The sequence below is a fragment of the Hesperophylax consimilis genome, chromosome 5 (assembly GCF_061612785.1).
Source record: "Hesperophylax consimilis isolate HC1 chromosome 5, BYU_Hcon_1.0, whole genome shotgun sequence".
NCBI lineage: Eukaryota > Metazoa > Arthropoda > Insecta > Trichoptera > Limnephilidae > Hesperophylax > Hesperophylax consimilis.
This window is the reverse complement of record NC_142840.1, coordinates 7,726,469-7,748,692: the sequence shown is the minus strand read 5'-3', so window position 1 is coordinate 7,748,692 and position 22,224 is coordinate 7,726,469. Positions and strand designations below refer to the sequence as shown.

The following is a 22,224-nucleotide window of genomic DNA, read 5'->3' as shown; positions in this document are numbered from 1 at the left end:
GGGGCGCTCTGTCGGCCACCTAGCCGCGATGCGTATCGGGAATCGGCCATATTGAATTAACGCCTGCTTTTTTCGTCAAACGTCAAACGTAATCACGTAATTGTGGATAATTTTCACTGTAATGTAATTAATCCAATGGATTATGAACTTTCTAAGACATATTTTCTTCGATATTATCCAAAAATTGTATGAGCAGAAACGATATTTTTTAAGAAATATCGTATTACATGTGGCGATTCTATTTCAGTATGAAATGGTGTCTTAATCTTTAAAGTCTTATTTAAACATTTGACCAATCACAGGGCCTACACCGTCCAGACGCTGGAGTAATAATTTTATCAGATTGTAATTTGACAAAAGCCAGAAAACGGTGGAATTGCGCGTAAACATGTAAATAATAACACACGACTGTGAATCAAGTCAATCACCAAGTTATATTATTTGCCTAAATAATACATTTTAATGAATATTTAAAATTACTTTATATAGTTTATTTTGCAGAACTCCATTTTAATTTTTGGTTTTTGTTTTATTTATTCAATAATAATCAAACAGGTTTTTTATAAACAAGTTCTGCTGTGTAATTATCATTACGCGTGACAGCTGTTTTACCCTCTGAAGGCATAGAGGCTAGACAGTTTGATAATGCCTTCGCGAAGGGATTCTATTTAACACCAAGATGATAGCTTTAGGCTGGAAATGGTGTACCGTGCATGTCGGTCGTGTACATCCCTGGCGGTATTATGTAGGCAAATTAATGAAGAGTTGTGGTGCAATTCAATTGGTTACGCCCTATGTACGAGGACCATCGGTCCAGCTCGTCAGCGCTACGTCGTCGGTTGACAGACCGTAAGCATGGCACATGGGCTAATGAAATAGGAAGCGCAACACGGCATAATAACCCAAAAATCACGTTAATACTGTTACTGTCACGTTAACATGTTAATACTGCATCATACCTACCTAGCTACTTATTATTGGTGACCTTGGCTTCTTCATCATTTCTAATACTTTATTAAAACGCAGAGCCGGTTCAAAGACAGGAAAACCTAAGCACTGACCCTAGGCGCTATTTCGGAGAGCGCCCAAATTAGACGGCAAAAAACGAAATTATAATCTTAAAAAACAAAAAAGTACATGAATATTATACCTAAAGGTACATGATGTCCGGAAAACCGTTGTACAAGCGGGAAACTGGTGATTCTACATCACATTGAGAACCCATAAAATATTATTTACCCATCTGAACTAGGTATTTTTTTTGTATAAATTTTTTCTACTTCTCACAAAACAATGTATGTGTACTTATATTTATTATATACATTTTCTTTATTACACAACTTAGTTTCAGAGAAAAATGAAACTTTTTTTTTGGTTTTTGTTATGTAATTATGTACATTTCAGTAATAATATGAACTAAACATGTCAATTTGTCTGTCCTAGAACGGGAAACTTTCCTAGTTGGACAGGCAAAGCATCCAATATGTAATATGTACTTTCTTTTGATAAATAAATAAATAAATAAATAAATAAAAATAAATAAAGGTACTTTCGGACAGTGTCTAGAGGCTTCTTTAGATTTTAAAATAAGTCGAATTGCTGATATTAACCCTTAAGCGATCGAATTTTCAAATTAGCCTAAAAAATTCCAACTTATGTCAAAATTCAAAATTCAAAAAAATATTTATTGCACAAAAAGAGTACAAAGGGTAAACTTACAGGTTAAATCCTATTTCTTCCAGCTAACTCAACAAATACACATTATATCACATAACCCAACAATTACATGTTAACAAATAAATAAAAATAAATAACAGTAAATAAAAAATAAAAAACAGAGGTATTTAATTCATGTAAGGTATGACTCGATTTACTCGAAAACGAAAGCTCAAATAAAAAAGTTAAGCCTCAAAATCGACTACAAATTTGAAATTGAAAGTGAATTCACAAGTTTTCCGCTTGTAGTACGAGTTTCCGGATACTGTGCATATTTTTATGAATTAAAAAGAAAAACGAACGTTTCCAGGTAAAGATTAACTTCAAAATCTTTTATTTTCTCATACTACCTTCATAATAAGCGGAACATGTTTTTTGTGCCGTGATAGAGGACTTGGCTTATTAGTGGAATCCGACACTTCGAACCATTCCACCAAGTACGCAATTTTAAACAATACGTTTTATGTGTGAATACCACACAATAGTTCCATATGCTCTCCGCTGTTCTAAGTCAGTTGTGTTATATTGTGAGAATGGAGAAAGTAGTGAGAACAAGATTTTTGGGAAAAGGAAGGTTGGGAAATACGTCGCTATTCAGAACTGGTCACAACACGGTTAAAGCTATTTCAAGCAATGCGCAACTTTTCGGTTTTAGAATGTTACTGAAAGTATCTTCAACAAACCAAATTCACCTATATTATTTTCTAGGTAAGGTTGAAATAGGTAGATTTTGTACTAGAAAGCAGTGCTGGAAACGCATTGATAACGTGTTACGATTACCCTTATTTTTTATAGAAAACAAAAAACTGAATCTTAGACCATTTTTAGTGATTACATCGAATGTTTACGAACCTTGAGAAAGTTTTGAGGGGACGCGTTTTCACTAAGGGAATAAGTGCCCCAGGCGTTAAATTATCGCGCCCCAACTTGTTCCGGCTCTGGTAACAAGACTAGTGATGACCTTCTCATAAACAAGTACTTATGTGCCGAGGTGCCTACTCTTGGCTAGTTGTAGAGGTTATTCGTGATGAAACCGAAGATGTAAAGTAATAACCTTTTAGTTTCCATGTCGTGCTTCGAATACTCGTATTGTATTCAAAAATACACACAGAAATAAAAATACTTACATTATTTCATCACATCGATAAAAAACCAACTTTAAAACAAAAACTTTCTCGATTACTTTTCTTTATTTGTATTGTATTATGCGTTTGTCTTTTAAAATATTATTATTTACACGTGTTCCTAACTTCTCTTTACTACTTACAAAATTTTAATTTCTCATGTTATAGTATATGTCTTTTTCCATAACTTATATTATATGAAAGACGAAAGGCGTTGAAATAGCAAATTGTTTGTTTGTGGCATGGTGAAATACCAACATTTGAAATCGAAACGATGCGATGCTTGAAATGGTTTTAGCCGTGTTTGGTGTCCAGATCTGAATACCACTCGATTAAGCCAGATAACACAACCATTATTATTATATTTTTTTCATTAACCCCACACAGGAGGCCCTAAGTCATTTTTTGGGATGCTGTGTGGGAGATCTTTTATAAGGAAAGGAAATAGATGAAATTCTGGGAAGGTAAAAGGGGTGAGGTGTGGGTAGGAATCTAGGGATCAGTATTTCCAAGAGTGACGGACTTGTGATCTATCACTCGAAAAAATCAAATCGAAATTATTACTTTTGTCATAGTCCCACTTATAGACGGTATTCATAATACGAATGATCAAAATATGGTATAAAAAAATAAGTTCGTTGTTGGATTGATCAGCATTATTTTGTACCATAAACTGAAATGAAATGAATTATTTCGACTTGTACGAATGCTGAAATGATTTCGGTAGTATTACCGACATCTAGATTTCCATTATGTAATGAAATGGCAACCTTTACCGCTATTTGCCAGTAAGCTGATATCGCAATACGTTTATTGAGTCGCGTCGTTTAAAACAGGCTTTATTATGTAATTATTATTACTCCATGGATCGAATGTCGGTATTTCCCGAAGAGCTGACAAAACCCACTGTCGCACGTTGCACCAACTAAACGTTTTAAACCCAACATTAACGTTTATTGAACAAAAAATTTCTAAATCAATATTTTGTCAAACACGTCACTTTATTAATATTTCTGCTGCCAATTGATCGCATTTCTGAATCGGATACATCGTAATAAATTATAGTGTGTTTATTGTTATCAAGTTTATTTTGTATAACTCCATCTGAATTTTGAGATATTTTTTATATATTCCATAATACAATTTTATTCAAATTATAATAAATTATTTTATTTATAAACATGTTCTGCTGTGCAATTATTACTACGCGTGACAGCTGTTTCGCCTTCTGAAGGCATTATCAAACTGTGGTGACGCTACTCTTCCACATCTCCTTCCCCTCCCCAATACCTTCAGCCTCACAACATACCCCAATTGGGGATGCGGGATACCCATGATGCTCTTATTAATTTCCGTTCAAATTATTGTTGTAATAATAAAATAAATGTAAATTAATATATGAAATAAAACCTTAAAACAAAAATAAAATAAGTAATCTAATTGTGGATACCAGTCGTTGAGATAATTATGTTGTCAAAGGTTTTTTTGGTTCTGTAAAAATTATGGTTTCATTTAAAATAAAATATTACTCAATTTGGTTTTAAGACCAATGCTTCATGACCCGTGACCCATGGGTGCTTTTTGAAACTTTGGTCAACTATCGAAAAATAAAAAAAAATTCAGAGATATTGGTTTTCCGATATAAATTCATGGAGCAGGGATTCGAAAAACCTTTAGCTTTTTCCATTCACATTTAAACTATTTGATTGAAATCTAGGGAAACGCAATGAACTACTGGTAACACAAAACAAACTAATCAAAAAGCTATTTCACTTCAAACCTAGAACATCCACAAAAAAATTATATATGGAAACAAAACTATTAACATTAAGAAAATTACAAGACTAAAATACACACACTTTACACGGCAACACGATAAATTACATTTAAACACCATACATAGTCATTACAGCAAGCAATCCATTGGTTACAAGGGGGGCAACATATATAATTGCCCCCCAGAAACAATTTAAAATGAAAAAAGTGTGGATACGTTTAAAAAAAATTGTTCACTTTGATGCTCAATCAACAAAACAATAAAAGTGAATAATAGTGTGAGATGGTACAATATATTATTGTCCAAAAATAAAATTAGTGTAACCGAAACTGTGAATTATGAACAATTCAAAAAGTTAATTAAGTCCCTAAAATTGGATAATGATATATTGTACCCCTAATTTTCTTACACTTACTCAATCTGTAAAAAATATATATTAATTTGATTGTCTTTAAAAAAAAACTACTTTTCTAAATTTTTCTTGATATATTGTACCCTTAATTTCCTCACGCTTACTTAATCTGTAAAAAGATGAATTATTTTAATTATCTTTAAAAAAACAATTTTCTAATTTGTGTACCTATGTTAATATTATGTTTGTATTTATTTCAAAAGTTTTTGATTATTGTTTAAAAAATCATTAGAACTGAATGTAAAGACTCCTCCCATAAACACGAGCTCCTGGAGCTCAACTTATGGAGAAATAGAATAATAATGAATAAATTATTTATAAGTCTGCATATTGTTATCATTTATAATGTTAAATAATAAAAAAAAAAAAAAAATAAAAAACGTCACATAATAAAAAAAAAAAAAAAAAAAAAAAAAAAAAAAAATATTGTTATGTAATGTATTTATGTGTAATGTAAGTTAGATGAGTGAAAATATTATTTTATTTTATCTAGAATACAAACTTTAATAAATAAATTAAAAACATTAAAAAATAAAAATAATTTTGTCCAGCTGTAATTGCGTTTCATACCACTGTGCGTTGCACTATTACCCACCTGTGTCTTATCAAACCATGTTTCTCTTTAATAAATGTACGAGAGTTGAGGCAAAATATCTCGGTAAACCCAGAAAACTGCAAAAACAGTTTTACTTCATTCGTATAATATTGTTTCGACAATGCATGCATCTGTTCAAATCCGGCCTACATCTTGTAATTGTTTAAATACTTTGAGGCTACTTAGTACGCTAAGTAGGTACAATGTATTTACACAATGTACATTACCAGATCGTAAAGATGTTTGGCCAATAATAGAGAACACGGATTTATCTTTTTCTCGTAACGTAGTTATAAGCCTCGTTTTAATAACGTTATAAATTTTCCAGCCGCAGACAAAGTAGCGAAGTCAAGTAGCTTTTCCACGGCAAAAATAGAAACATCCTAACCAACATGGCTTTATCAGAGGTCGATCTACCTTAAGTAATTTAACTATCTACAATAATTACATATCTGAATCGCTCAGTCTGAAACAACAAGTGGATTCTATATACACCGATTTCAGTAAAGCATTTGATAAGGTTCGACATCATATTCTTATATCCAAACTCCGACTGTTAGGCATCAAAGGTAGTTTATTGACATGGATTATTAGTTACCTCAGTAATAGAGTTCTTTGTGTCAGGATTAATTTTATAGAATCCTATGTATTCGAGGCCACAAGTGGTGTCCCGCAAGGGTCCCACCTTGGCCCAATATTATTCTTAATATTCATTAATGACATTGTAAACATATTTAAAGATGTACAAGTCCTACTTTTTGCAGATGATCTAAAATTGTTTAAAAGAATACGAAATATATATGATTGCCTAATTTTACAAGCTAATTTAGATAAATTTTTTAAATGGTGCGAACAAAATATGTTATTTTTGAACATTGAGAAATGTCAAGTAATACGATTTTCCAGAACTCATTCTCATATCTTACATGAATATAATTTAAATAATGTTAAATTAACACCAGTATCACAAATTCGTGACTTGGGAGTTATATTCGAATCAAACTTAACATTCACAGCGCATATAGATGATATAACTAATAAGGCTTTAAAGATTCTTGGCTTCCTTTGTAGAACCCTAACTGATTTTAAGTCATTGGATTGCATGAAAACACTCTACATTTCACTAGTTAGAAGCCAAGTGGAATATAATTCACCTATTTGGTCTCCTTTCTATAAAGTACACTCTAACAAATTAGAACGGGTTCAACACAAATTTCTTAGGTACTTAAATTTCAAGCTTAAAATTCCAATAGAAAACATTAATTATGTAAATTTGATGAATGGACTTAATTTAATTACGCTGTCTGACAGAAGAACCATTTCAGACCTAATTTTATTATACAGAGTCATGAACAACCTTATTGACAGCCCTGCCATCGTTGCTGCTATTAAACTCTATGTACCGACAAGAAATACTAGACAAAATACAACATTCTTTTGCGACACATATAAAACCAACTATCAGTCAAACTCACTTACCAATAGGATGCATGATTTGGGCAACAAGTTTGGTGGTATTATAGATATATTCCATGATTCCCTTTATAATCTTAAATTCAAATTAAACCAACACTTTGTGGAATCATACAAATTATTGTAATAGATTTAACGATTAGATATGTTATTGTAATGTTTTATATTATATTTTGTTCTTTGTTATTGTTAAATATTATGTTGTTTAAAATGTTTCTTTACGCCATATTCTTCAAAAACTACTTGTATATTTTTTTAAAATTCTTCACTTTTATAACTCTTAGTATAAATTCTAACTCGATAACTTATGTAAAACTTATTTATAATCTATGTAAAAGCCCCTATGGGCGTATAACAACAACAATAAACATACCTTCCTGGTTTATGGTATTTATATTTTATAATCAATGTTCAGATTAGTTGACGTTTTTGGATATCTCTGTGTTACGACGGACGATAGTAATAATGATGAAACATTTATTTGTAAATGATTACTAAATATGTTTATATGGATATTTGCCTAGTTTTCAGTATTTTAATAAAAAAATGTAGTAGTGTCTTTAGTTATTATCTGCATACTTTCATTGTATATATAATTTATGAATACTGCGCATACTAACTATTTTCCACTTGGTTACGTGCGGTTTAATAATAACACTGCAGCTGCATTTTTTTGCATAAATACTACTAGGAATAATTCTGATAAATAATTAGGTACATAATCTAAATATTTTTCTTCTGAGGCAGGTACGCCAAATTCCAACGACTTAATGTGTTGCAATATTATGTATAGTTATTTAATTCTTTCGGACTTTGTGCATATTTAAATTCCTCGTTATCTAGAGCGAATAAAAATTGGCGGTTTACGTTTTTCAATTGCTAGTATTGCTGGCTTTGGTACGCTCTATTTTTTTAATACGATTATAGCCAATCGTTCAAACCATTTTTATATATAGTTTTCATAGGCCTTATACATTATTTTTTTCTGGGCTTATAAAAAGACTTATCTAAAAAAAAATCGATTATTGCAAAGGCCAAGATGTGTTCTACTCGCAGTATTTAATTAAAGCATCTGAAACATTTCTAGGCGACCAAATTTTCAAACCAAAAACACGTGATTTTGCATTACCACGTAGTGCATCGCCTTAAGGAGCGTTTTCACACATAACAACGGTACGTAAGTATTAAATTTTAAATTTGGAATTAAGAATTTTTATAATTATTTTTGGTTTAATTGGTTGGAAAACAAAAAACTCGAAATATTTGTACAATTCTAACGGCACACTTTGTGGTTGAATGAATGAATGTTCTCTTCATTTGAAGATGACTAAAATATCAACAATCTCATTCAGAATGTTACGGTGGCTGTACCTACCTGGCATTCCACGGTCTAGACTTTGTCAAGAGAAACGTGCTGCATTAGTGACGCACTATTGACTCACTGTAAGAGGAAGCCAGAGATTTTACAGAACCCAGAAACAATACTTGCTCATTATTAGTAGGTACCTACTGACAGCGTATTTCAAGCTGACAATATCTGCCGTTTGCGGCGTGTTTACACTAATTTGTATACTTTGTGACCTCGCAGCTGTTGACACAAAAACTGTAAGTAGAAAAGCTGATGAAAATAATAATTATTTTTTATTTGTCATTCGGCTACCGGTGGCCTGTGGTTTTGAATATTATTTTAGACAAAAACTTTTTGACCGACAAACTTTTTTTACACGTAATATGTAGTTATAGTTGTAGAATGTAAATAATTTTCGTTGCCTTTATATTTGCACCTCGTTTTAGATTAGGAGATAATATGTTATCTCTCTGGTGAGGAACAACCAATTAAAATGATAAAATATCAAAATTCTAATTTCATTGGCCTGTCTGGGACCCAGGAGTAGTAAGGTCTCGTGTAAAATGGCGACATCAGTTTCCCTTCAAATCAGTAGATCAATCAGTTCAGTGGTAAAGTGGAAGAAATATTTGGTAAGGTCACCATCGCGTTTTGAATAAAATTTTCCGCGGATATTCTAACTAAAGAAATACTAATTATTGTTTTGAATCCGTAAGATTATATTCATTCATAATCTATTCAATCATTTTAACACACCTATAAGTTCCATCCTCGATAAAATTATTCTTTTATTAGACTTTTTATTTCATCATTTATATAATTATATACACAGACTCTAGCAAAGTATATTCGTTAAGGTTTCACCTAAATGTAATTCATTAATTGGTTGAAATGTTACTTGTCATCGAGAAATATCTCGGTAAAAAAATTAAATTAAACTTCAAAGCAATTGGAGTTCCACAGGGTTCTCTATTCAGACCTGTATTATTTTTAATATTTATCAATGATATTGTAACAATATTTATAGGAGTAAATATACTCTTATTTGCGGATGACCTTAGGATTTACAACGCGATTACCTCCATCAATGATTAAAATATTCTTCCATCTGATCTTCATCGCTTACAGGAGTAAATTCTTTAGTTTTTAAATACGTCAATATTAATTAATCTCTAGAAACAAATATCTCCATTACAGTATCAACAATGTTCTTAGTAAAAAGATGTCTCCTTTCAAAGATCAAGGTATCTCACTCTTTGAAAATTTAACATTTGTCATTAATGAAGTAACAAATAACGCTATGAACTGCTTGGGATTTATTTGTGGAACAATAAAAGATTTTATACCACTCCATTATTTTTAAAATTTCCTCGGTGCCTTAGGAAGAACTAATTTAGAATACAAATTCACAATTTGGTCCCCATAATAAAAATTGAGAGAGATGTACACAAATTTTTAAGGTTAACCAATTTAAAAACTATCCGTACTTACCCATTGAGCTAATTAATTATGTTGATTTGTTGAAATAATTTGATTTAACCTACTTATCTTGCAGAAGAATAATGAGCGATTTGTTACATTTATACAAATTGGTACGCAATGGACGCACCTTACTTAACTCAGCTAATAATGTTCCGTGTAGCAAATTGCACCACGAGACTTCCAGAGTTGTTCTATGAGTATATTTATTGGTCGAAAACAATCCAGTTAATTCATTCCCCAGTCCCAGGCTACATTGGCTTGGAAATAAATCCAGTTCCGTTGATATTTTCGTTTATCCTATACTAAAATCCAAATCAGTACTTTCAAACATTTTTTTTGGCAAATATTATTATTTTTTAATCCAGCTACATTACGGGTGTGACTGATATGGCAAGATACGCTTACTCGCTTCCACTAAGACTAGGGTTGCCATCTCTAAAATTTGGCAACCAGGACAAGAGGCGTGAAAACCCCGGATTATAGAGCCCATAACCCGGACATGTCAACAGGTTTTTTTAAACACAGTCAGTGTAATAAAAACAGTTTAAAATATCATAAATCACCTTTTTTATTTATTTTCAGACCATAAAATTGAATTTTGTCATCTTTTATCATCATTTTAAATGTACCTACCTAACAAAACAGAATCTTATTACAGTTTGTTATTTTTATAGTGAATACCTCACAAGAGTCCCAACTGCTCCCGTCTGGAGCCAGTGACACTATGGCATCCCCAATTGGGAGATGTTGTGAGGCTGAAGGTAAGTGGGGAAGGGAAAGAGGAAGGTGAGGAAGTACCTGGCTATTCAGATCTAGTCACTAAACACGGCTAAAGCCATTTGGAGCAACGTTTCAATTCTGAATGGTGGTCTTACACCAGGGCGATATTGGTAGTATCTTCCACTCTGGAACGTGCCGCAAATATACTATATATTATATTTTAATTAATTAATTGTGAAATAACACAAATTAATCAAATTACATTATACATTGTTTTCATAATAAGTTAGAATTTTTTCATTCTTAAAATAAAACAAAAATTATTAATATACTCTGTTATGAAAACTAAACCTTATTAAAATATTAAACTTAACAAAATTCAATTAAATTTTTAAACAAAAATCTTTAAAATATTGAGACCATTTTAGTATTCAGTCTTACAAATTTTTGAGGTAACTCTTTTAACTGAATAATAATTATCTTCTTTAAATTTGTATCAGCAGTCATTTACACAACAAAATACCTCTTAACATAATATGAACTAAATTCAGTCTTCTAAAATCTTAAGCAACAAAACTGACCCTTTTTAAAGCTTAGACTTACTGGAATGTAAGTTACATTATTAATTTTTTAAAACATAAAATATCCAAAACTATTCTCATTTATATCACCTTAAATTTTAATCACCAGCCATATTACCTTAACACGGGCATTAGCCTAGTATGGTTGTAAAAAAAACATAACAATTGTAATTTCAAGAAATCTATGAAATAATAAAAAATAAAAATTAAATTCTACGTTTCTTTTACGTAATAAAAACAATCATGACTTTAACTACAAAAATGAATAGAAATTATAGCACTTGTAAGTACATTATTAGATTATCTAGCTATTAAAGATTTTTCCTCAGCCTCTTGCCTTTTTACTTTTCAGTTTTTTTGTATTTATCACTCTTTCCGATAGCTTTTAGAATATCTTCCCTTTTTAAAAGGAATTTGTAAAATTCAATGCAGCTGTATTCCTGGAAATTGAATTGAATTTTAATTACTGAAGAGATTGTTTCTACGATGTGGCGGTGTGTGGCGGGCGGCCCAAGACTTTAAATTTTTAAACCCGGACTACAAATGAAACCCCGTCCGGACGCTCCCCGGACGCCTTCTAAACTAGGACAAATCCGGGGAAACCCGGACGGATGGTAACCCTAACTAAGACGAATACGGAACGCCATAAATACGTACTTGACAACGTAGTATAGGTTTCTTATACTTGTGTGTTACTACGTTCTCTATCTCACTTTATGTAATTTCGACATTTACCATTCTTGTATATTGTATTTATTGAAATAATAAGTTATTCGTATTTTGTATGTATTTACAAACGGAAAGAAACACCGTAAGATCAGTTTTTCTCGTGAATTATTTTTGCACCTCTCAAAAGCACGGAAAGGTATATTTTCACAAAAAAGTGTCGTGTTTGTTGTAATTGGTGAGATTTTGTCAAGTTTGTCCACTGGACCTAGTTCAGTGCAACCCCCCGCGTTGTCTCAGTAACCTATCATCAATTTTGAATTCACCTAAGGTCAGCACTAATTTCAAATGTTAAAAATACGATTTTACCAACAATTTAAGATTCCGTTCCAAGCCTTCTTTATGAATATATAATTATTAGCACAAGATGCTGACGTTAGAAAAAAAAATCGATAAGTCTATTATTTTCTGATTCATAGGTGGCATGCTTAATCTCAGTTCAATTCTAAACAAAGTTCCACTCAGCACCAAACATGCCAAACATTTTGGCTATTTGATATTTTTGGCGTTGCATAAACAACTAGTTAATTTCGAGTGTAAATTGTCGAGACTGATTATTTGAAGTATCGTGATTTATTTTTGGGTTGCCTCCTCCACAAGCCAACATTTCAGTGTTCATCATTCGTTTTGTATCTCCGGGGTTTTCTCAAAAACTCTCTCAATCAATAAAACTCCGGCTTCAACAAAACACTCGAGCAATGGTCTCCGATATCTTAATTAGCAGGCGAATTAGAGGCAATTGGAATAATATGGACCCCGAACTTGAGGTTTTCACCTTATTTATTATCCTATTATTATCGAAAGCTAACGCCATTTATGGGTAACCTAATAGACTATTCTAGTATCATCAATGGGTGAGCTCTTACATTAATTTCAAGAATATTATAATTAGGACTATCCTGATTAAACGATTATACTTTTGGCTGTGAAAATCTCATAGCATATCTGATTATTTCAAGCGTCCAGGACGCAGTCGTTATACTTTATAGTCTAATTTACGGCATCTGTAGTATTATCCCTGGACTTCCTCCACACATCTCATCTTTGGGAATGCTGTGAGGAGGGTCTTTTGAGATCCATGTTGTAGGGGGGAGGGAACACAGAGGCCGCAAATCGTTCTACAGCCGAGCTGTTGAACTTAAAAACTATGCTCCTTGTTCCTCGAAGCAAACACCGGTACCTACCTGACGCCTGTGCTCTAGTTATTGCAATCCGTTTAGATAGAAGAATCTATCAAACGGAAGTAACTAAAAAATATCGATAAATAATGGTGACTGCCCATATTTCCATAAGTAGAATTTGAATCCATTGTTTTCAGGGCGTGTCGTATCAGCCGAGTACGATCCTCCGAGGTTGAAACCCTCGACGAACGAGTTTGTGGCGTCCTTGGGAGGAAACCTGACCCTCGAGTGCGAAGCAAAGCAACCGATAACCTGGGACGTGCCGATGAACACTATGATAGACGATATGCAAATGGCCTTCAGTAACATCAGCACATCAGAGGACCCCATCGCCGAGTACCCTTACAAGCTCCGGCTTGAGCTCTTCAATCTCACTGTCATGGATGTAGGCTACTACACTTGCCTTTTCAACACGTCAGAAAATGATGAGAGCGACAGAGAACAGTTGGTAGCTAACGGACAGGCAAAAAGAATCTATGTTTACGTAAACGGTAAGACTTCTGAAATTAAATTTACCTGTAAAAGTTTATGTAAATACCTTATAGTTTTAAATTCTTGTGAAAGTATTATGAAATCTAAAACTCAATTGAATAGCTTGCCGTTATTGCGTGGCTGCAATTTGCACGTATCTCATGGCTTTTTGCACAATATCTATGCAAAATGTTTTGTAAGATCTGCTTTCTATCAATATCGAAAACCAATTCATTTTTAAAATATAATTATCTTGTAAAACCTCTAATGGTACGTATACATTTGCGAACCGAGCCACGAATTACGGGAAAGAAACTAAGCATCCTCCTTTCCCATAAGTTGAGGTTCAGCTCGGCAGTTCGGCTCGTATATGTATATGTGTTCAAGGTGAACACTACAGAATACAAAAATATTGTCCATCTGTCCATCCATATTTCAACTGTCGACAGTTTTTGGAGAACTTTACTGGAAATATAAATTTTAAATATAAAGAAATCTAAGTTATGGCGAGAGATTGCAGTAGAAAAAAAGTGGTTTGGCAGAAGGATATAATGTTGGGATTATTTAAATTATATTGGTTTTTGAATGTTCTGAAATAATCAATAAATTGTTGCTATTAGCTGTATAATGTACAATGTAAAGAAAATATGGATTTTGTATTTGTCGTAAGATTAATTAAGGTAATTTAGTCCTAACGAAGTCGACAGTTAAAATAAATGCAGTCGTTTAAATCAAAGACTTGGTTAAATATAATGTATTTATCATAAAACGCACAAACTTCTCTGTGCAGTCGGTTGTCAATTCTGTATATAGACATTAATGCAAAAACAAAAAACTTCATTCATTCCTCTTTTGTTATTCTTCGTACCGCTTTTGCCTGCCGTTGCACAGTGGGCTGAAAATCGTTTTTAATAGACATAGAGACCTGAATTTTCAAGGGTATTTTTTTTGGCCAGAAATGGATTCTGCTGATCATTACTATGCTATAAAATTTCGTATGAAGCAATTGCGTGTACAAATGAAGGAGTTATCATTTTTTTAAGAAAAAATTGTATGGCGCTGACATTAAAAATCTCTGGAATCATAAGGTTGGCCATTATATCCTTACGAGTTATCAAATTTTTCTTAAAAAAATGATAACTCCTTCATTTGTACACGCAATTGCTTCATACGAAAATTTATAGCATAGTAATGATCAGCAGAATGCATTTCTAGCCAAAAAAAATACCCTAGAAAATTCAAGTGTCTATGTCTATGAAAGGCGATTTTCAGCCCACTGTGCGTTGGTAGTTTGTATGGCAGTGGTCCCGGTCCGGGGCCGGTGTAAGGAAGGGGTGTGCGTGCCGCCTTGCGTTTATTGCCATATTCAAAATTAGTGCCTGCCGTTGAAAACCGTCCGGCAAAACCTTTGGGCGTTAAGCTTCACTTGGTTCATGTTTCAGCCGCCTGCACATAAAAGTTGTTTAATCAACGCTCTTTCTGTAGATATATCGACCTTTATTTTAATGTTTTTATTCAATGCTTCATGTTGAATGTTAACTTGCCAGAATTATTATTTGTAAGTATTGGCACTTAGATCCCGCAAAACTTATGGTGCCAATCGACGGTGTAGTGATAGGCACCCAGTACAGTTCCATCAATGTGCCATGCCGACCGACAGCCCCCAACGTGCTTGTTAACCTATATCGAGATGGCGCCGAGGTACTCAATCATTTTCTAATTATATATTTGAAAAAATTATTTAATAAACTATTTATTTCTGTTCCTCATTTCTTATTTTCCATCCATAAACAAACATTGTAAAGAATGTTGTTTTAGCCAGAATCAAAATTTCACCCTATTGTTGTACGTACTAAGTTATTATAGAGGGTGTAACGGGGTGTACCCGGCAGACTTTAACATGTAACCAAGCTTATTTAGAGAAATGGGTATATGCCATCCTGCTCTACCCACAATTCCTTTCACGCAGAACGGGACAGTAAGGTGGCTCTCTCTTGAGCCGGTAATGAATCTACACAAACCGAGCGCTGAAACCCTGCACAGAACAGTCCCACAATGGACTGCGTTGCAATCCGTTACCGTAAGTTAGGAAACTTTACTTTTCTGCGCAGGGTCTTACAGCAGTCGGTTTATGTCGATTCCTTACCGGTTCATTAGGGAGCCGCTTAAAGGATGGAGCGGAGGGGGCGGTTACTCGATTGACTAAGTGACTTAACCAGTGGCGAGATGTGAGTTTTTTAAAGTCATCTTAGTGCAAAATGGAATCGAGTTTTTTTAATCCATGTAAGCTTAGGAAACGCTGATTAAAGTTTGTCGGGTATGTTTTGAATAAAATATCTAACGAGTAAGTTCGCTTCACTTGTATTTTTTTAAACCCGAGTAATTAAATACTAGAAAAGAATTAAAGCCCTCTGAAAAAACTAATTTCACTACATGCTACATTGGTCGAATAATAAATACAAGTTCAAAGTACAATCAGGCCGTAAAATTTACGTTCCGTTTGGAAGGTACCTAACCTTTGACAAAAAAGAAACTCTAGTTAAAATTAGAATAAATAGGTACAGGTAAATCATTATAAAGACCCTTGTTTGTGTAGTGATGAACTGAATGGATTTTTTTTAAATTTGTTTTTATTAAAAAGATGAAGAAAGAATCAAAAAACCTAAAAATAACATTTGAACTGCGAGTCTAAATTAAATCTGAAACGATAAAGATCGCTACAAATCCAGTAACTTTGGGCATTTTCGGGGTAAGAGGGGACTGCGTGGGGGCGTTTCAAACTAGTTCGAAAAACTTTTTTTTTAATCTTTCAATACTATCGGCCTTCCAAAATACATTCAAAAGTATCCACTTTAAAATACTTGCCTGTACCTACTTGGAAGTATTTTTTGTTTTATTTAGGAAACAAACAGTCATTTATATATTTAGGATAAATAATGTCAAAAAAATCCAAAATATTACCAAATACATTCACTTCATCCCAATGCAGAAAATAAATACCAAAAAATAACCAAACCAAATTCTATTTTAAATTAATTTTAGGTGAAAATACGAAATACCAAGTAAAAAATGTTACATAAAATCTTGATGGATTGTTTAGATTGAACCAAATAAACCTCTGGAAAAACTGAATGACAGAGTCGTAAGGTATGACCGGCGAGATGGATTCACCATCCCAGAAGTGGAGATGACAGATTCCTCTTACCATTTCGAGTGCACGTTCTTCAAGGACGGAGTCAACCAGAGCCACGTTTTCACACTCTCAATATTGAGTATGTTTCTCACCAAGCATTAGCATTGACTGTCAAATATGAATAACTCATAATTGTTTACAAGAACCACTCAGATGTGATTCAAACATCATATTTTTCTAAATTCTGTTTACTATTTATCTATTCTATAGGTTGGTCCGTTTATTCTATGAAAACAGGAATCAATGCTAATGTTTAGGTGATTCTTTATAAACTGCCGATTATAGATGTGACACTTTAAAAACTTGCAGGTAACGGACAGTGTTACATTTGACCCACACAGAGGATTTGAATTTGTTGTCAAAAGTATTACTGAAAATTCTATCACATGCGTTGCTACTCGTGAAGGTGTTCCAAAAAATGAACACGAAATGTTTCTTAGTTTAAATTGTGAGTAAGTACTTTTTTATTGATATGCAGCTTTGGATCTGGTGCTCTAAATGCTGGGTTAGTGGTTACAACCATTCTTTACTCTCTCTGTCTTGTCTTGTCTTGTCTTGTCTTGTGTGTTGTTATGGCTTTAATTTCACGCTTTATATCATCTTTTTCTTTTCTTGTGTTAACTTTCGTGTGTTCTTCTTCTCTAATGGAATTTGCATGTGTGGTTTGGCTTTAACACTGTTCCCTTCTTCCTAGACTTTAAGTTTGTGTTTTTCGTGGTTTTCGTAGAAGGACAAGGTATTTAGAATTTTTTATGATAATTTTATACATTTCAAAAGTAAATTTATTAAAAATATATATTTGGGGTTTAATAACATTGAAATGTTCAATCTTTTAATTCAATTTTCAAGATCCCTATTTATAGACACTCTTTTTTTATATTTCTTCATTTGCTCTGAAGACAAACAATATGATGATGAGAAAATGAAACATCTGTCGTTGTTTCTGGTCTTTGTCGTTCTAGTTTACTCTTTCCTTTGACATCAGAACCTGATTTGATTTGACCTAGTTTGATTTATTTTATTTTGACATTCACAGTATATTTTTCTAAAAGTTATAAGGTACTAAATATTTAATTGTACATGGCAGTGCACCTATTATGTGTGTCCTTAAATATCCTCCGTAATTTCGTCTGAGATGAAAACGGTTGTAATCATTAGACAAAAATTAAACATTTTATGTAGTCTGGCCCCAAATGTATCAATATTAGATTTCAAAATACCTGCATTCTCCTTTCGAGTTTATCTACGATACCCACCAAACACTGTATTTATCTAGGTACTCCAGGCATACAGTCTGAAATATATCTTATGTTTTTTTTTAAGTAAGTGTGTCAACAAATCTTGATATTGTTTTATTTGATTTAAGCATCTTTAGGGCTCTTTCAGAACGTTTATGCTAATTCATTTTTAAATTCTTGTTAAATTTTTTTAGATACAATTTTATAATATAATGAATATTAACAAATTTTAAAGAGTTGATTACCAAATAGCTACTAAGGTTATACAAATAGTAATCTTTCAATTCTATTTCAATTTTAATTGTCCTTGTGTGACTTTTTGAATTAAGTAATTTAATTTTTTTAAATAAATTTTAATTTAAAAGTTAGTTGGTCATAATTATTAAATAATAACTAAAAAAAAAATTCATCGAACATATTTCATTTGTCCACACTCGTCCAACAGAACATGCAAATTAACTGTGAAATTTGATGAATTGTTCAAATTCTGTGAAACAACCTGCTCTTAGAATTCTATTTAAATGATCATCAAGTAATTCTCAAGACAAGAATTTCATTCTTGAGAAAAGAATTGCTGATCACAACATAGAGAATTAGAATAAAATATATAATTAACTAATTTATGAATATCAAAATGACTTTGCTAGGTCCTACACACCATAATGAAATGCTACCTGGTACAATCATAAGTAAAAAAAAAAATAATTTAACAATAGGTACAAACAAAATGAACGCATTGAGCCACTTGCATAATATTTTCTTTTGGTTCGTGATTCCTAATGCATTTCAAGTTTTTTTTAAACAGGAGTTTTTCCGGAAATATAATATCTTTCCCACCTGGTCTGAACGGCTCGGCTGTCAAGACACATATATTTTTTTTTAATTGTGTGGAAAATTATTATCATAAATAAAGAGTATTACAAATCAAATATTTTTCGTTACAGACGCCGTGAGATATAAACACGGATTTGCTTAATTTTTTATTTTTTATAAAGTTTGCATTTACGTTTTTTCCAAGTGATTAAAAAATGAATGCAAGTCGCTCAATACGTTAGTATTTTAAAGTAGATAAGGGTCCCAAAATATCAATTTGTCATCAAATATAATAGCAATTAATTACTATTTATAGTTTACAGTTAGAAGGAAAGTCAGTCATCAAACCTATATTTATTTAAATGATATGCTTAATTTGGCTTGTCTTTACAGCACACACCGCTTCAGTAGCAAAACCACAAATAAATGATTCATATAATGGCAACACCGAAATAGGCGGGGAACTGCACCTGGACTGCTTTGTAAGGATTGACCGAGGAATTCCTTTTCATGTCAAATGGATATATCCAAATGAAAAATATATTGATGTGAGTAATAATATTATTAGTATTGAATAATGAAATATATATTTTAAAGACAAAAATGTCTAAAATCTTCACATACACAGATAGCGCTAATTAAAATATATTATTAGAAAAAAACACTTTTTGGACAATACTATATGTTTTTTTTAACATTAACTCCACACAGAAAAGCCCTGGGGAAAATAATTTCCCTCAGGAAAATGTCTGTGCATCTCTGGGGATGCTCTGTGGAGGTTCTTACTGAGGAGACTCTTAAAGAGACCCATGTTGTAGGAGGGAGGATATACAGAGACCGGACAACAGAGCTTTTGAACTCAAGAACGAATCGAAGAAGCGTTGAATATGTTGGGCGCGCGTTTAATATGTTTCATGCGGTTCCATGATATTTCATCGAAATGACATTTAAAAAGTGATATGGAGTAATTAAAAGTGATGATACAAAAACTAGGTTAAATACTCGTAGTTACCTATGTAACCTATTTTACCTAGTTTTGTTTCATCACTTTTCATGACATTATATCACTTTTTGTAAGTGTGTTGAAATGTCATTTTGATGATATACCCGGTAACCGTATCATGCTACGGGAATACAAATATAATAATGTATTGGTATTTCAATTCAATATTCTATTTTGTACTCTTGAAAGAATTGAGTTTTTATCTGCCAGCAAGCTTTTTTAAGCACGATGTGCAAAAAGTGTTTTTCCAAAATATTTTATTTAGCGCCATCTATGAACGCGAATACGAACTTGTGTTTCGTTTACCGGGACAAAATCCCTGACATTCAACAGACTTATCTTATTACAAAGGATTATTGCGGAAAGTACTCTTTGCCTGACTGAGTAGTCACTAGTACTTACAGCATGGCACGGATAACTTTTCAAGCACCAAAGGTGCACCTAACCGAACCCGTATTTCATTGAGAGTTTTTGTTATTATCTTGTTCATTGTTGAAATATTACTAACATCAATGAGATAAAACAATCAAAATAAATTGAAACTATTTTTCAAATCAATGAGTTCTTGTATCCGCAAAATCTACACTGGCAACGCCACCGACTGTAAAATTAAATGTGTCAAGCCTTACATAAATAAGATCACACACACAATATCGAATATTAACAATCTTACTTAAGAAACTTAGTCAGAAACTTACTTTTTTTAAATGCTTGAACTATCTAGCATTTAAAAAAAATTTATTGTTATAACACTAATTCAATAAGACTTTGAATATTTTTGTGTTTCCTTTTCATAATGAACTCTTTTTCAATATTTTCAGCCTAAGAGGGTTGAAACTACTAATGCAAAAACTTGGAACAATGGCGATATCGACTCTTCTACAATAATTGGAAAGAGCACAATCATTATACATAATGTAACAGCAGAAGACAGTGGCATATACACGTGTGAAGTTTTTGATTCAAACAATAACAAAAATTCTGATAAAAAACTTATCAAAGTTGTGAGTAAGTAACTACGCTACATTTAATTCTAATACACATCAAATTTTATTATAATCACCGATAAAAAATAATTTTACAACCACTAACTTACTAAAAACTCAAACCATTGCCTTTGAACCCTGGAATACGAACCATATTTTATATGATCATATAATATCACTAAGTGTCGGCTAAGCGTTAAAAAAATATTTTTTTTATGTGAATACCGCACAAGAGTCTTAAGTGCACCCAACTGTCTGGAGCCAGTGAAACTATGGCATCCCCAAGTGGGGTATGTTGTAAGGCTGAAGGTACTGGGGAGGGGAAGGAGGTGGGGAAGAGGAAGGTGGTGGAGTACCTGGCTATTCAGATCTGGTCACCAAACACGGCTAAAACCATTTGAAGCATCGTTTCGATTCTGAATGCTGGTCTTACACCAGGGAGATACTGAGAGTATCTTTCACTCTGGAACGTGCCGCAAGTATACTATATATTATTTAAAATGAATAAATTGTGAAATAACACAAATTAATCAAATAAAATTTTCTTGTGCACGCTGGGAATTGAACCCGCGACTTTGGGCTTTCTAGTCGAGAGCCTTACCCCTCGACCACGGGGCCGTCTTCTTCATTCAATTGTTTTTAATTATATCACGAAACTGTAAGAGCTGGTATATAAAGTCCATCACCCTTTAATATTTTCAGTAAGTATATTAACAAATTTCTGTGTTTATTATACATGTCTAAGACACAATAGATAGAATACCTGGGGTTACCCAGAGCCGGCCCTGAGCCAAACGGCTTAGATAGGTTTCCACTGTAATAAATAATATGATGTATTAGGACTGTTAGATGTTAGGTATAATCAGCGCCTTGACAATTCGGCGCCTGGATCGGACTGCTCCAATCGCGCCCGCTTCAGGCCGGCCCTAGGGTTACCTCGTGGTGTATGTGACAGCTTTTAGTTAGATGATTATATAACACTCTACTGTGATCGTAGGGTGCGTATAAACACGTGAGCCAAACTGCCGAGCTGAACCACGGCTTTGGGAAAGGATCAAAGCGACTGCGAATGGTGTAAAATCCGCTTGCGGTTGCTTTGTTCCTTTCCCGTAATTCGTGCATTTGGTTCTCGTGCTATGGCCAAGAAATGTTGTACAGGTAAGTTATGTATAAGTATTTTTTGGAATTTTAAAATCCCTGCATTTTTAATCATTGACTTAATTTGCTAATTAATTACAATTTAATTAAGTACATACTTAAAATGACACTCTTGTAACACGTAAAAAAATAGTTTTTTTGTGAATTTAAGGTTAACCGCGCCACCTGAAGATGTTATAGCAGGTCAATAAAGTTTGGTGTTTTTCTCATGCAGTATAAGGTCAATG

At 32.8% G+C, this 22,224-nt stretch overlaps 1 protein-coding gene across 6 annotated transcripts in view; it reads left to right on the top strand.

The window, feature by feature from the left end:
- Pvr (PDGF- and VEGF-receptor related) overlaps window positions 1–22,224 on the top strand; it is a 60,900-nt gene that overhangs the window by 14,748 nt on the left and 23,928 nt on the right. For 2 of the 6 annotated variants that reach the window (XM_089631566.1, XM_089631564.1), the window contains exons 2-6: window positions 13,273–13,626; window positions 15,183–15,307; window positions 16,707–16,878; window positions 19,244–19,398; window positions 20,675–20,861. In XM_089631566.1, coding sequence (XP_089487692.1) covers window positions 13,273–13,626; window positions 15,183–15,307; window positions 16,707–16,878; window positions 19,244–19,398; window positions 20,675–20,861 — 993 coding nt within the window. Of the gene's footprint in view, window positions 1–13,272; window positions 13,627–15,169; window positions 15,308–16,706; window positions 16,879–17,108; window positions 17,248–19,243; window positions 19,399–20,674; window positions 20,862–22,224 lie in introns of those variants that run through there. The other 4 variants (XM_089631565.1, XM_089631568.1, XM_089631567.1 and 1 more) reach the window with 4 other exon arrangements.